The 17057-nt window shown below is 42.8% G+C and overlaps 1 protein-coding gene across 4 annotated transcripts in view; it reads right to left on the bottom strand.

Annotated features, from left to right (window-relative positions):
- clip3 (CAP-GLY domain containing linker protein 3) overlaps window positions 1–15502 on the bottom strand; it is a 25731-nt gene extending 10229 nt beyond the window's left edge. For 2 of the 4 annotated variants that reach the window (XM_042064479.1, XM_042064477.1), the window contains exons 1-5: window positions 15345–15502; window positions 10712–10863; window positions 9061–9200; window positions 3657–3750; window positions 850–1011 (exon numbers count right to left, since the gene is read on the bottom strand). In XM_042064479.1, the coding sequence (XP_041920413.1) occupies window positions 850–1011; window positions 3657–3750; window positions 9061–9200; window positions 10712–10841 (526 nt within the window). In that variant the 5' untranslated portion in view covers window positions 10842–10863; window positions 15345–15502. The remainder of the gene's footprint in view (window positions 1–849; window positions 1012–3656; window positions 3751–9060; window positions 9201–10711; window positions 10864–15344) is intronic. The other 2 variants (XM_042064480.1, XM_042064478.1) reach the window with 2 other exon arrangements.
- Between the last annotated feature and the right edge of the window lie 1555 nt (window positions 15503–17057).

Raw genomic sequence — 17057 nt, forward strand, 5'->3', positions numbered from 1 at the left:
ACTGGACCTGACCCTGTTAGAGCATCAGCTCTGCTGGATCCCCACCGGGTCCGGCCCAGCTCTGTGCCAGACGGACGCCATCTTAGCCAGGCTGCCTTGAGCTGCGTGACAGTAATGCCCATAGCTCTGGGTGCCCAGTGACCCATGACTAACTCTGGCTGAGGTTACTGGGCCTGGCAGGCTACAGAGGCTGAGTGGGCTAAAGGCTGGGGGCCACTGGGCTAGAGAGAGGCTCAACACTGTCACTTCAACGGACCGCATGCTTCACTGCCCCCGACTTTCCTTAGGCGGGATTATTTGGCACGCTAACTACCAGCCAAAATAATCTGTGTCAGTGTGTACACACAATAGACCACAAACATTTAGTATAGCATGCACACTTCAGTGCTACTTATTCATCAGTGTTTGCAGTTAAAAGTTAACACATCAATTCAGTTTCATGGCAGTTGATTGTTTGTTTGTTTACTGTAAAGTGCTAGCTTCTCATTTGTGTGAAGAGAATTGTGTTTATAGATAGATAGATAGATTGATTGATTGATAGATGGATGGGTGGATTGATAGATAGATAGATTGATTGATTGATAGATGGATAGATAGATAGGTAGATTGATCGACTGATTGATAGATAGATAAATAGATAGATAGATTGATTGATAGATGGATAGATAGATAGATTGATCGATTGATAGATGATGGATGGATAGATGGATGGGTGGATGGATAGATAGATAGATGAACAGATAGATAGATAGATGAATAGACTGATAGATTGATGGATAGATTGATGGATGGATGGATGGTTGGATGGATGACTAGATAGCGGGATCATGGATTAGCTGATTTGCGCACCTCTGGGCTTGCAGGCCTTGAGCAGTATTCTGATGAGCTCGGGCACGTCGAAGTAAGCTGCGTAGTGAAGCGCGTTCATGTTTGTCCAGCGGCTGCGTAGGCTCACGTCCGCACCCAGGGAGATCAGCTGGTTCACCAGACGCTGGGCCGAGGCAGGGTCGCCTGAGGAGAGATATAACACACACACACACACACACACACACACACACACACACACACACACAGACAGAGAGACAAAGAGACACACACTCCTTCACATATCTGTATGTCTAGTCACATACATCACAGATCAACTCATGTGTTTGTGTGTCTGATAAAAGACAAATAGAATCTTCCGTTTGTGGACCTTGCCCACCATGATGCCTGACTGACTATATTTGGCAAAGCAAACATCACTAACACAAAAGCAAACGGAAACCAGGTTGCAGTCTCAGCGTATGTCCGCTAGGCTACATGTCACTTCTAAGACAGGCAGCAAAGGCCATTTCTGCTGACTCCCGACGAGGAAAGAGTCACGGACTGAAGACTACGGCTTTTGCTCCTCAAATCTTCTTCCTCCTTTTCAGCTCTCTCTCTCGCTAATCTCTCAGGCGCTCACCATTAACAATAACAAAGAGGACCTGTCAAGATTGGGCCTACCTGTCTGACCTACCACTGAAATGACAATAACAGACTCTTATCTTTAGCCCATAATCAAATCCACCACTTTCACCTCTTTTCAGTGGATCCTACAATAAGTCAAATGCATTTTCTGGCGTCTCTAATGAAAGGATATTTCTGGCAAACCAGTAAGTGTCCTCCATGTGCCATTTCTTAGAAAGCCCAAAGGCCACTTTTGCTGACTCCAACTGAAGAAATATTCAGCTTTAGCTGAAGCCCCACTCCAGTCTAGATTATTCCGTTGCCTTTAACCTTTCTCTAAGAAATGTTGGGCTTCAGCATACCCAGTGAGCATGTGCCAGTTAAGATTGTTCCTAACATTCGGCAGCGATTACAATAACTCAATAACTCAACACATATCTTCATCAGTCCACTAAGTCCAGTATTAGACTAACCCTGTTAACTCATAGTCAGCGATATATCGGCAACACTTTACCTGACGTTGTTATTGAATAATTACTGAACATCACCTTAGCCATAACCATAAAGTGTAGTTAAACAAAGTGTCAACAGATCGTTTGATGATAATCTGAGCATCTGTAGATCGTCTGATGGCGGACTATCCAAGTGAAGTGTGACCGATAAATCTAATAGATGAGCTCTATGGTTTAATTCTCCTGGCAAACCAGAACCTCTTCTTTGTTTCTTTGGGCTCTTATAATTAGTCAATAAACCATGTATTTGAAATACTACTACTCCTCCCCTAATGAAAAAGAACCATCGAATCTTATAGGGACATGCTCTGACATGAAGTATCAGACTGTACTATAGGAACTCTATGGAGGGCAGGGATATTATAGAGATAATACAGAATATCATAAAAGTATTCTGCCCTACTATAGAGCTACTATAAAAATCATACAGTATTACTCTAGTTCTCAGCTTGTATCCTATGCTTATCCCGTGTGCAGCACAAAGTTAAATGTTGCTGTAGAAGAAACAGACACTGACAAAACACATTAGCGTGAGAGCATCAGCTCTCCTCACTTTCTCGTCCACTACATCAGTATCTCTCAACGTTGTCAATCTCCACAGTGCACTTAGTGTCTCCACTGCCCTACCTACTCAATCCAGCCACTTCGTGGCATTCCATTCTTACTTCCCCCCTACTTAGCTGCATAAGAACTTGAACCTCAGTTGCGAGCCCCCTGCTTGCCCTAACAGGCTCTATGAAACCAAGCCCTGGCCCTGGCTGCCTATAAAGGGATCAGCTTTCTGTTCCAACTATAGCCGAGCTGGCACCAGGCCATAGAGGCAGCAGAGCCATATAGATTAGCCTCATGAGACCACAGCTAGTTTCCTAGTTTGTTTGTTTCTACTGGCTCTCAAAGCCAATTGAGTTGTACGTAAATATTTATACATACTTTAAATACCTACAATGTACACACATAGTACGGTAAATACAAACATTGAAACAACTATGATAAATCAGAGCATTTGTGTATTGTCAGAAGGTCAGAAATGGTCTTTCATGGTAGAAGAGACTAAACTGAAGTCAATCAATGCAAAAAAGGCCAGAGAATATTCAAAAGTAGGTTTCTAAGTACATTATGAAGTCCGATTGTTGTACAAAACAAGTTCTGAAGTAATGCCCTTCACAACTTTGGAGTTAAAAAGTGATGAGTTAACTGTTGAGGCTTTGCAAAGCACCTAGGGGCCTGTAACTTCACTTAATAAAGGGATATTCTGCACCTTTTTTCATTTTGGCAAGGTAAGGACTTAAAATAGGTGACCCAAAAATGGAAATGCTCATTATCTGCTTATTCTCCAGCTAGTTGAAGCTCACAGTAGGGTCTCTGTAGTGTGGGACACTAAATAAGTTAAACAGCAGGGTGCTTCTGGTAACATAATGTAAAATGTGGAGGTGAACAAACTTTCACTTTGGTTAGGAAATCCATGTATTACTTCAACTGATTACACACGTTCTTGCATTAAAATGGCCTGTAAAAAGGCAAATTGTTGACTTCAGCTAATACTATATTTTCTTAATTTCTTTGTCATACATTCTTAGGGGAGGCTAAGAGTACTTACTGTGATATTGAAAACTAGAAACCAGACAAAGTGGTTATCACAGTCCTTTATCACATGAACAATGTCCACTCATAGCCAATGAAGGTGAAGGTAAAGGTGATGAAAGAGTGCCTCACCAACACCATGGGCTCCAGCCTTGCAGCTGTAGTGCAGCAGAGTCATGTCCGTCAGCCCATCACGGTCATTCACATGACAACCACGCTTCAAAATCTGAAAAGAGAATCACAGCAAGGATGGACATGTATAGGTCACAGTACGTTGAGAATCACAGCATACATGTATAGGTTACAGTACGTTGAGAATCACAGCATACATGTATAGGTTACAGTACGTTGAGAATCACAGCATACATATATAGGTTACAGTACGTTGTGAAGAGACAGCGAGTTAGTGAGTGCGGGAGTTTTGTTTTGAGTGAGAGAGAACATCAGAGACCTGGAAAGACATAGCTAGAGACAGAGAGCTTAAAAGACAGAGAGAGAAAGAGATAGAAAAAGAGACAGCATCACCTGCCATCAGACACATTGACCCTTCCTTAACATCACCTGCCATCGGACACATTGACCCTTCCTTAGCATCACCTGCCATCGGACAACACTGAGCCTTCCTTAGCATATACAAAAATGATGCCCTCAGACCACTCGTCCGGCTAGCGGCCTGCTGAGGCTACACTCATCCATTTCATCTCTTTCCCTCTGTCTCCTATATCGATATGCGCTCCACAGTGCTCACAGCTCGAGGGCACAGATGGCAGCTCACAACGCAGGCGAGCATTATGAAGAGCCTGTCATGACTAAGAGACGAGGAGTCATCACGCCTGAGACACTGGAGCGATCGCTGATGAGTCGGCCCTCTCCTTCAACCCTGAGGAGTGGTGGCGGCCATTTTGTGAGAGTGCAAAAAAAAAAAAACAAGCTGCTGTTTACTGCTGATAACTCAAGCAGTGTCAAAAACAAGCCTGTTTCAAGATGAACTGTTTCAAGTTTTTCTTAGAAGTATTACCGGTACAGTTCAGTGAGCAGGCACTAATTATTCATGCAATATGTATTGTCTCTCTCTGCATGAGAGATTAGAGATGCAATGTCACCAACCACAGTGGCAACACACATGTAATGTCAGACACCAACATGATATTATTGATATGTTGCAACACAAAGAAATTTGATTTGGACACACTAAAAAGATGAAATGCGGTCAAAATCAAAATCATGAAAATCAAAATATAGGCCTACTGTAAGTATATGAAGAGATTCCAGGCTTAACCACTGACAAGATAGTTTTTGCTGCCATGCAACAATGTTTGTGCTAATTGTTTGGTACAGCAAGAATTCCAGTTAAAAACAAACAAACAAACAAACAAACAATCAAACAGTGGTTGATGTCCATATGACCAATGCAAGTCCCCACCACCACCTGCAAGTCTTTTAAGATGGCACTTGAAAAAAAGAACCCTGATCGTGACCACAGCTGAAAGGAGGGCAAACAGAAACCAGGTCACTGCCTCAGCATGTGTCTTCTCCTCTGTCACCTGTGTGTGTGTGTGTGTGTGTGTGTGTGTGTGTGTGGGGGGGGGGGGGGGGGTGAACAGAACAGACCGTACATTTTTCTGCTGACGCCTGCTGCTGAAGTGACACTCGCTGACTGAAGACTGCAGCTTCAGAACAGTTCACATCATTTTCTCTTTGTCTATATTCATGGCACACACCTGTAAAGGGTAGTTTCAGAATATTTAATCCTCTCAAGTCATGTTGTTCGTTTGACTTGAGTTCAGTTATGCCAACATGTAGTTTGAAGTTTAACTTCATTTAGTCAAAGAAACAAGATAACCTAACTGGGTCAGTGTGACAAAACTTTTTTGTGTACAGGCCATGAACATAGTTTCAGTTTGGTGCAAATCATTTTCTACCAGTCAGTTCACTGTAACTGACATTTCTGTTGGGGTTAAGCATACAAAATAGCACTTAAGCACAGAGATAATCTGTTTGTGCTCGGTAGACTCTTCATTACTCTTAATCTTCCACCTGACAAAGATAAAACTTTTGTGCTTAATAGGAATATCTTCCAACGAGAATAGATGAACTACATTCTTAAATTCCACTCGACCAAAGCAAACTGTAATATTCAATTCTGTCTATCTACCCCTAAACACTCTAACTGCATCCAAAAACAATACTAGCAGCCCCTCTATAGCTGCCTTGACTTCCTGCCCGGTGTTGCTGGGCAGTGATGAGTGGCATGGGTGCGGGGCCGATATAGTCGTTGTGATGGGCAGCAGTGTCCAACGGCAGTGTAAGAGGCTGCTTCCCCTCACGGCTGAGACGGACAGGCAGCGGTGATTTACTCGCTGTGTCAGAGAGGCGTGCAGCCTGCCTAATGGAGGGAGCTTATTATCGCCACCATCAATCCCAGACTGCACCGGGGCCTCTAGGGACGCCCAAGAACAGCAGCCAACATCCAGATCATTGGTCACACACTCCAGAAAGATGTTTATATGTGTGTGTGTGTGTGTGTGTGTATGTGTGTGTGTGTGTGTGTGTGTGTTTGTGTGTGTGTGTGTGTGTGTGTTTGTGAGAATGCAATAATACATTCCAGAGTTGTCATGAAAGAGTGGAGCCAATTGAATTATGAGTCTGATGATTGTTCTCTTCCTCACAGGGTAGAGATGAACTAACAGGATGAAGATGAGGTAACAGGGTGGACATGAACTAATAGGATGGACATGAACTAACTGGGTGGAGATGAACTAACATGGTGGAGATGAATTAAGATGGTGAAGATGAACTTTACATGGTGAGGTTGAACTAACATGGTGGAGATGAACTAACAGGGTGGAGATGAACTAACATGGTGGAGATGAACTAACAGGGTGGAAATGAACTAACATGGTGGAAATGAACTAACATGGTGGAGATGAACTAACATGGTGGAAATGAACTAACATGGTGGAGATGAACTAACAGGGTGGAAATGAACTAACATGGTGGAGATGAACTAACAGGGTGGAAATGAACTAACATGGTGGAGATGAACTAACAGGGTGAAGATGAACTAACAAGATGAACTAACATGGTAAGGATGAACTAACATGGTGGAAATGAACTAACAAGATGAACTAACATGGTAAGGATGAACTAACATGGTGGAGAGGAAATAACATGGTGGAGATGAACTAACATGGTGAAGATGAACTAACATGGTGAAGATGAACTAACATGGTGAAGATGAAGTAACATGGGTCCATCACTCACAGGGAGAGGGAACACATGCACATGCTATTGGAAATAAGCTTGGAGGCAAAATGGACAAACTCAACAAATCACAGAGAGTCACACATTATGTTGTGTTTAATTCTGCTCCTTCCATGTTAGCTATGAAGTTCAGGGGGTATTCCAAGTACATGGTTTAGTGACAAACCTGGGTATGTTAACTAAGAGTAAGTGCTAAACCTCCTAACATAAGAACCCAATGGTGTTGTATTATTAGGGAAATGAGGCAAGCAGTATGGTATGTCTGGTCACGGCATGCCTTTGTCCTAAAACACAATACATCTTTGAATAAAAAGACACTGGTAAATCATTGCCTGGAAGACAAGTGACACATGAGAAGTTCATAGTCAGTTTATAGGTTTAAAGTGATCTTACATTTCCCATTCTGGAGAATTTATAATCTCTAAGTGAACTCACTTCCTCTTCATTAAATGTGCACCCAGCAAGGTCTGTTTATTTACATACATCTTTAGGTTCTTTCATGACATTTACAGTATACACTGGCCTCTACAATATGTGAGATATGAATATGTGCTTATCCTACATATCATGTTTGACGCTGGATTTGATGACAATGAAGTAGGTGCAATAAGAAGAATAAAGTCAAGATCCACAGTGTCTTGTATTTCCTGTAGGGAGTGATATATTATTTACCAATATGTATACTGTATTTACTACATTGTTTACCAATATGTTTATGTATTTACCTGTATCTGACACCAACACCAACAGTCCACCGTCTCTGCATTCCCTCAACCTCTTCCCTGTATCTCTACAAGGTTAGGCTGAATCATTAACCTAAAGTACACACTATATACTCCACCAAGTCACTTACTCTGTGACTGTCAATAAATCTCTAAACTTGTGGGAATGTGTGGTGTGGTCAATCGACATCAATAAATCTTTACAATCCTGTGGTCCAATATGTGGTCATTTGAGCTCATAAAAACTCCAAACGAGCTGCTCTATTTGGCCTTCACCAACAAGTAGCAAGCAGCTGAGATGAAACCTTAACTGCAGAAAAACAATAACAATCCTCTATGCAAAATTCAACACAGTAAACTACATAACATAACACATTGTTAAAAGCTTACATCAAACCACCCTATGATGTTACTAGCCCACAATATAAAGTGAAACATCTACAACCACACAACATACCGTATTTTCCGGACTATAAGTCGCACCGGAATATAAGTCGCACCAGTCAAAAAATGTGTCTTGAAGAGGAAAAAAACACATATATAAATATATATAGGCCTATATGTTGCACCTGAGTCGCAGGACCAGCCAAACTATGAAAAAAAGTGCGACTTATAGTCCGGAAAATACGGTATAAAGTAATACTCCTCTTTCCAGTTCAACAGCTTCCCACACTACCTCCATAAATATAATAAATTAATAAATGAACATACAACAACCCTACTTCCTATCTCTAATCATCTCATCGCAGCTCCACAAACTCTGTGGCAGCATACTGCCGTACATTCAACTACAGCAGAGCTTTGTGGTCCGGTTCCCATGAGAACAGGTCGATTCTGGGACACATCTGGTCCTATGGTCCAGATCAGTTCTCAGGTTGGCGGCCATCTTGGATACCTTTCCTGGTGTCCTCTCTCGTTCTTGAAACTTATGTGTGTTTTTTTTCTCTCTCTTTCTCTTTGCTCCCGTTGGAACAGCAGAGGACAGAAATAAACAGCTCTGACGACCGCTGACCGGTCAAGAACACACTGGTGTGCGCCGTGGTTGGCCAGAGGAGGCAAACATCGTGACGACGACGGCCCCAATATCGACCGCAGTCCCTCTGGGGACGAGGCAACCTGACTCCTCCACTCTTTGAGCTGCTCTTACAAGCTTTCTCCCCTAGTGCAGATCGATAACTCTCTCTCTCTCTCTCTCTCTCTCCAGCACTCCTCGCCTGCTAAACAGTTTATTCTAACAAACAGCTGAGAATTTAGAAACTCTCAGCCTAGAGAGAGACAGGGAAGGAGAGAGAGAGAGAAAGAAGTGACCCCATGCTATTTGCATTTCGGAGAACACATCTGCACAAATATTTACTGCAATGAATATGTGTGCGCCCGTGTGGGAGAGGAGGAAACTATTCTTACAAAGTAAAGGAAAAATGAAAAGATCTCATGATTCACATGGTCTGTTGTTTTAGCATTTTCGCCACGAGGATGGTCTGAACGGCATCTCCTGAGGGCCTGAGTGTGTTGTGCTTGAGATTGTTCTAGAAACTTCTGTGCATAAGTACCTCGTTTCCGATGATGTCGATCTTGTGTTGCACCTGTGGAACCCACTGGCGGATGATGGCAAACAGCTCTGGGATGGTGGTGCGCGGGTCCGTCAGAATCTCCAGGCAGGCCGGGTCATTCGGGTCAAAGAACGTGAATGCTGCGGCAGAGCATGAATGGAGTGAGTATGACAGAACACGTGTTCATCTCTGCCATGAAAAACATAATAATGTCTGAAGAGGAACATTTGGAGAAATGGGGCTTTATTGAACACTTCAACTTCAACACTTCACAACACACAAATGGCCTCTAGATCGTTTTACTAATAGGACAATTAACATTATGTGATAAATTATATAATTTATACATACTAGTGCAGTGCCCATTCAAACATGCTATTCCTGTAGAAAACCCGTAGCCCAATTACATGCCCGCAGGTATGCCTGCTTTACAAATAGAATGATAGGGGAAATAAGCATTCCAGCTAAGCATTCAATAATGAATATTAAATATTAGGGTATTATATTATAATATTATAATAATGTGCTGTAAGCAGAATAGCCTGCATGTGACGTTTACAGATAAAAAATGAAAGGCCTAACAGCTGAGGTGCGTTAAAATTCGCAAACGTAGGAAAACGTTTGCTTTATATATCGGTAAAAGAAGCACACATTGGCTTTTGCTCCTCTACTGTAGCCACTCCCTCTCTCACACAGCACTGTAGGCAATATATTTTGCATTTATTATCCAAGCAACAACAAACTTGGATCTGCACTTACTCGTGCATGTAGCAAGACACCTGGCAAGTTTGAAATCAATTGGACGAATGCGAATAACAGACAGACAGACAGACAGACGTTTCTGTAATTTATAGATAGATATGTACATAATGTATATATACATGAAGACATATTGTTGATATTATGGTTTTGTTTCTGTCCCTGCGGTCTACTATGGGACTGAACAGACAGTGATTCTATTCCCCAACTGTTGTCATTGTTTGTACTACTGTTCTCATCAGTAGCATAACTCAATATGGGACCAACTTCTCCATTTCAGAGACTCATTTGTGCTCCATTGCTATGACTGTATGACACTAGCCAGAGATCACCACGGGCCACTCTGTGCTCTGAGCCCAGCAACCTCCATGGGAGAGGATGACTGGAGTGGAGAAGAACAGAGAGAGGGAGAGAAAAGGAGAGCGATGGCAGAGAGAGAGAGAGAAAGAGAGAAGGGAAAGGCAGATGGACAGAACAGTGAGAGGCTTAGATGGAGAGAGAGAGAGGGGGATAAGAGAAGGACAAGAAAGGAGAGATGGACAGGCAGACAGACATAAAGATGAGAGTTAATGAGAGAACGAGAAAAAAGATGAGATACAGATGAGAGGAACAGAGAGAGAGAGAGAGAAGACAGAGGAGAGAAAGAGAGAGATAAACAGTGAGAAAGAGGAAGAGGGAGAGAATAACAGAGAAAGAAGACAGGAGAGAAAGAGAGAGATAAACAGTGAGAAAGAGGAAGAGGGGGAGAGAAAGAGTTAAACAAGAATAACATGGAGAGGGAAAAGACAGAGGAGAGAAAGAGAGATAAACAAATGAGAGAGAGGGAGAGGGAAAGAGAAAGAGAGAGAGAGAGAGAGAAACGAGGGAAGCAGTGAGTTCTCTGAGGACGTACCGTAGTCTTTGGGGAGGGGGGCCTGTGCGGAGGGGTGCACCATGGGCCTTCTGCGGGGCTCGTGGACGGGGCTGGTGAACTCGGAGGCCGGCTGGGCCTCGTCCACCTCGCCGCTCTCCTCTTTAGTCATGCTGCTCTGCGGATGGGTGGGCCTGCAACACAAGATGGCCGTCGGACGCCCGTCACTCTCTTCCCACTGCACGGCAGCATGCATGTTTACCATCTGCCAGATGTTGTTTTAGTCAAAAATGTGTATAATATGTATACCACCTGGGGACATGAATAGTGCAACCACCTCATTTTACTTGCCTTGAGTAAAAAGACATTTAATCATTCAGAGAGTGGGGACTATACTCTAAAGTTAAATGGGAGCTGGATAGTGTCCACAAAAGTACAACATGCCAGAATGTTTCTATTCAAGTCATGGTGCACTTGGTTCCCCTGGTTCCAGTGTTCTGATGACCAGTATGCCGTATCCGCTGTGACACTTTGTTGCCTCTGTGAAACCTAACTGGGAGCTTTGTGGGATACTATTTCCTACCTGACCACAGGGGTGTGTTTCCCAAAACCATAGCAACTTTGTTTGTTGCAATGCAATTTCCCATTGACAACCAACTAAGCTGCTAACAGGTTAGCAGTTTTGGGAAACACACCCCAGATGAGCAAACCAAATGCTGTCGCCACAAAAGGAAATCAGCTGTATGATCAACTGCTAACAGGGGTTGCCAAAGCACTCATTAGGGAATGAGTTAGTATGGACATACTTGCTGTCAGCCATAAAACGTATCCAGCTATATTGTATTTACTCTGACTTAAGAACATACAAACTCACACAATCCAGGACACCTACAGAAAAACAGGATAAGAACCTCTCCCATGCCGACCAAAAGAGAAGTATGAAGGAAGAGATTAAGAGCACAAAACCTTATCATCATGCAACAGCTCCTTGACAATCCCAGATTTATTTAGTTAATTATCACTATTTTTAAACAATATTTCAGATTGTTGGTACTTATTACATAACGAAGTGTTCATTTTGCACAGCTTAGGAGACATTTAAGGTCCCATCTGTTAGTTTCACAGGCTTGCAGTGTTACACCATAATGACTTATGTACATGTGTGGCCGCTGCATGAGTAAATTAGTATAAGCATGTTTGGTCACGCACTCGTGCATCACAACTGTGAACTGAGAATTCACACACACAGGTGTGTCCGCTGTGAAACGTTGTGCATGTCCATCGGCCATGCACATACTCATGTCTTATGTAAGTAGCATCCGTGCCCAGAGATCAAAAGAAAGATGTCTCTCTCTCTCTCTCTCTCTCTCTCCTTCTCCGAGTGCCCTTTGCCAACATCACAGTGGGCGTACTGTATGTGCGTACGACCGACGCCAGTGACTCAAGCGTTCCCATGACACCCTGAGGCTCTGGCACGTCTGTGTCGTGCAGGTGCCCCTCCCTGTGTCTGGGTAAACAAAAACGAAAATATCTTTTTGAAAATAAATAAATAAATAAATAAAGAGAACAAAAACAGAGCTCTTCCTAGTGGTCAGAGAGTGGAGAGAGTGGACAGGACACCGATTAGTGCACTCACTGTCAGAGGAGAGACCAGCCAGCTCAAAGCTAAGCGGGGGGAGGGCATCTTGGCCCTCGCTAATGCTAACATCAATTCTCTTCCTGAAAGCGCTAATGGGTATCAGCTCGGGCTCAGTCTTGCCTACGACAATGAGCACGTCACAAAGCCTACACTTCTCAAATCAGATGGGCTTCCAGAAACCTCTTGAGGCACTGGCAGAGCCTGGCTTTCTTGGTGCTCTAACCTCATTATACAAGGCAATCCTCCATTAAAAATGTGTTCTCGTTTGTGAAGGATTCAGCCTTGCTCAAACAATCTGAGTATACTACTGGAGCTGAGGTCACTGTTGGAAAAACTATGGCTTTGAAGTATGACAGTTTTGTTGAACTACAGATCTACATAAGTTTTTGGTTTGTTGTAAGGTTTGTGAGAGGTTGGTGGACAAACAAGGAAGGAATAGTTATTCTCAAAGGGCCCTCTTTACACTCTATGTAGTCCACCACTTAGTCACTTGATGTGCATCCAGTTATAATCGAAACTGGACCAGTAGTATAATATGTGCAGTAGCAGCTCAGAATAGAGGTCTGGTTTTAAATGTATAACAGCTGATCAAAATGAACTAAAATGTATAATAAACTAAAAATAATAATAATACAACAGCATGTGACATTGAGAGGCTTTGTGAAAGTCCCAAACCAATACCACAATATGTGGACATATTGTGTTGTGCAACTGAAATCTATAACAATTGGTCAAAATGGACCTATGTTAGCAAAATTACTGAAGCAGGTCGATATATCCATGTGGGATTAAATCTACAGAGTGGTCAAAGTGACACTCAGAAACTGATGCACCAAATTGCAAGTGCAAACTTGGTTTTAAGTGGGTCAATGTGACACTGAGCTACGTGCCCAGGTTGCAGTGTCCGATCTACTGTATGCATTGCAATTTAGCTGATGTGCATGTTTAATACTGTATATGGACCAAGCTAGGCTAGTCAAGCATGCTAATGGCTATCCCTGCACTGGAGGAAGTGTGGTGCAATTACATTACTTCCTGAATGATTAGACAAGGGAGGAGGCCCTCATTGCCTCTATCCAATTGTACAAGGTGTGGACGAAAATCTGTGAGGAAGGAAATGCTCATTGTCAATTTCAATAACAGCTGTACTTTTAAGGGCAATTTGCTACACTATCTCTGCCTGGTTCAGTTTCCATAGTGTTATAAGCCCACATCAGATGCAAAAGTAATTCTAAAACAAGGACTATGGTGGTGTGTGAAAAGGACTGTTGTATTCGCAAAATAGAACAAAGGAGCACACATACATTTAAAAAATGTCTATAATGGACAACATTTTGTGGTACAGAGTAGACTTTGGATACAATTCTCTGACATAGTTGGTGTGTGGTGGCATGTGCCTAGATCTTAACATTTCATACAGTTGCATCACCCCCCCCCCCCCCCAGCACTGAGAGAAACTCAAATGTGTTGACGCACCACAGAAAGGATGAGGGTGGTGGTGGTGGAGGTGGGATGTGGACTGGAGACACTGTCCTCTGGCCCTCTAGCTCTGTAAGACTGCCATGAGCCTGATACACCCCCTCCACCCCCCAGACACGACCACTCTCTCAGTCCTAAAACAGCACTGAAGCGATACACTCCCCCTCCACCCCCCAGACACGACCACTCTCTCAGTCCTAAAACAGCACTGAAGCGATACACTCCCCCTCCACCCCCCCAGACACGACCACTCTCTCAGTCCTAAAACAGCACTGAAGCCTGCTGTCTCTACTCCGCACCGCAGCAGAGAGAGGCCTACTGCTCTCAGAGCCAACGTAGACAGTTTAAGATCTGAATTGCACTACAAACTACAAAGACCAACCACTTCTGCATTAGCAGAAGACCAACAACTTCAGCAATAGGTGATTGATTATTTATTACCTGGGGGATAGGGAATTAATAAGGTTAATCAACCCAGTAGCTTAAGGTTTCCCAGCATTCTGACATTACATCCAAGGAAAGATATTCTGTAGGCTACAATCTCATCTGGGCCTACAAGACGTAGCCTATCTAGCCAGCACCTATGGCCAGAGCACAATGGTAATACATGTTTTGAATCTCGGTTCTACTGTAGAAATGATTATTATAACTGATAAATAAATCTGTGTGTGTGTGTGTGTGTGTGTGCGTGTGTGTCATGGTGGTGGTGGTGGTGGGTGGTTGGGGTGGGTGTATGGGCATGCATGCGTAGTAAACTGCTGCGTAGTAGACTGCTGCTGCCACTACTCATGGCAATTCCTAACTGTATCATCTCACAATTAGAGCAAAAATGCAGAAATCAGTTGGACTGTTATTGCAATACTCTCCATTGTCAGTTATGTGTCCTCAAAGCACGCCCAAATCGCCACAACCTATTGTATTAATAAATCATAGAAACAGAGTAACATAACAACAAAAAAGATTAGGCCACATTTAAAACGTCCCCTCAACGTCAGTCATGACGGCTGCTTTAGAACGGCCAGATGTCCCTCATATAAATACCATACTACATCAAACGTACACATGGATTCGACCTATGCTGCTCCTCCTGGTTTTCTGATTTTTAAAACCATCATTCTGACGTTTTTTTTGCCTTCGAATTATCTACACAACCATGTTTTGTTGTTATAGTCGATCTACATGAAAAGAGGAAGGCGTGTGCGGAATTACGATTGGCGCCCCATTGTAAACAGTCTTTATACCAGCTTTACTACTAAATAACAACCAAATCAACAAAGAGATATATTTTTTTTATCAAAACTGACTATTTCATTATTTAACCTTGAACCATAACCTTCAGGGTAAGTAAAATAAAGTGCATGCTTATCCTCAAGCAAACGCAATTCTCAGCATCCACGACCCTTCCTTTCTCTTCAGCCCATCAACCAGAAAACATGGATTCCCAATGCAAACATCGGAGGCACAGTCTCTCTGTTACAACGTGGGGCTCGCATATAAACGGTCATGCTTAGTAAAATCATGGGCATTCTCCATCCAGACACTCTGCTTCATTCTTACCTGAAATCAAGCCTCGGGGTTTCTGAATTTGTCTCTTGTTTTGCAGTAGATTTGTTCTGTAGCGCGACGCAATTTAGAGGCGATGCGGGGCTGAATGGATGCTGATGGCAAGATGAGGCTTGTGTCCTTCTCCTCGTCTGCTGGCTGCGTCACAGCTCTGACTCACCCATGGACCATTCGGCGCATCCATTCACGGCGTCGCAAAACCAACCAAGCTTGATGATGCTCAACGCCCCTTATATGGCTGCACGAATCTGAATAAGAAGAATAAGGAAATAAAGTTGTATGTAACATCCATCTATCCATTTATCTATCTATCTATCTATCTATCTATCTATCCTGTCATTTTATTATAATCATAGACAGTATTACAGTCACTACTGTACGGTGGCCCATCTAGCTCTGTATTAGTCTAGGCCTATGTAGACTATCATGAAATGTATAACCTGACCATTTTGGATATCAGTTCCCAAAAACGGAATACCAGTTCTTCTGTATTTCTTGTGTTTGATGAATTGATGGTTTGCAAACACATTACAACCTCGCCACAAAGATTTCCCTCCTCATTCAGCCTGCCGGTGCATCCCACATTGATTATGGGTCCTGTGATTTGCATCACCACTTGACTCCACATAAAAACCTCTCCATGCCAGATTGACAATGCTGTCTGAACTACCGTGGTTGACCACTGGAGGGTGGTGGGCCCCCAGGAGAGTAAGAATGCCCACTCAAATGAGATACAGAGAGGCGCGGTTTTACTTCACTTCAGATGAAAACATTTAATTGTATTGATGCATTTAGCCTATTGCCTACAGCAGGGTCTCCAACCTTTTTGGGAATGAGGGCTACCTGAAGGACCCGAACTCATATGGAGGGCTACTCATTTGAAACAAACAGACCCTCACCCCTTTTTTCGAGGGTAATCCTCCTAAATAATAGGCCTATGTGTTTTTTTACATTTAAATTATCAATATAATGTAGGCCTATAAGCCTAACTGTATTTTCATCTGATTCTTCAATACTTCAAAATCTATATGCAACACTACTAATTTTTTTGTTCAGTTTGTTCATTTCAAAGTTTCCATGGGGAATCTTATTTGATTAAAAACGAAGAAAGCTATATTTTTATGCAATTAATAATTTAGGTTACACTTTTTAGCATTATCCACCATAAAGAATTAAGAGGCTGTTTAAGTTCTGATTTCAGTGGACAATTCGGTTGTAACATTTCAATAGCAATCACCAACATTAGCCTACCCTCTGCCTTTTATAGTTATTGCATATAGGAAATTTCTCCATGATTAAGACAGAAAAAGTTTTGTTTTTCGCCAAGTAATGCACAGATTTTCAGCGCTATTACTACACCATTAGGCTACGGAGGCGAAAGAGCCCGTGAGCTAAAGCAATTGTTTTTCAGTCCTTGAACAATCGTGCACGAACTGTTTGGGGCGAACACGGAATAGCCACAGAACTTTTGCAAAGATATGCTTCCATTGGCTACACCAGACGAAGCTTTTCTTATACCGTCTATGCGTGCGAGTAGCGTGTATGCGCTCTGCTTCCGTTGGTGATTGAATGGGAAAGGGATTCGGAGTCAAAAGCAAAAATTTAACCCAGCTACAATTTGTAAGGTCCATGCTGAAAAAAACAGCTAGCTGGTTTTAGCTGGTCTTTGCTGATGTAGCTGGTTGGGCCAGCAGGTGGACATGCCAT

The sequence above is a fragment of the Alosa sapidissima genome, chromosome 15 (genome assembly GCF_018492685.1).
Source record: "Alosa sapidissima isolate fAloSap1 chromosome 15, fAloSap1.pri, whole genome shotgun sequence".
NCBI classification, from domain to species: Eukaryota; Metazoa; Chordata; class Actinopteri; order Clupeiformes; family Clupeidae; genus Alosa; species Alosa sapidissima.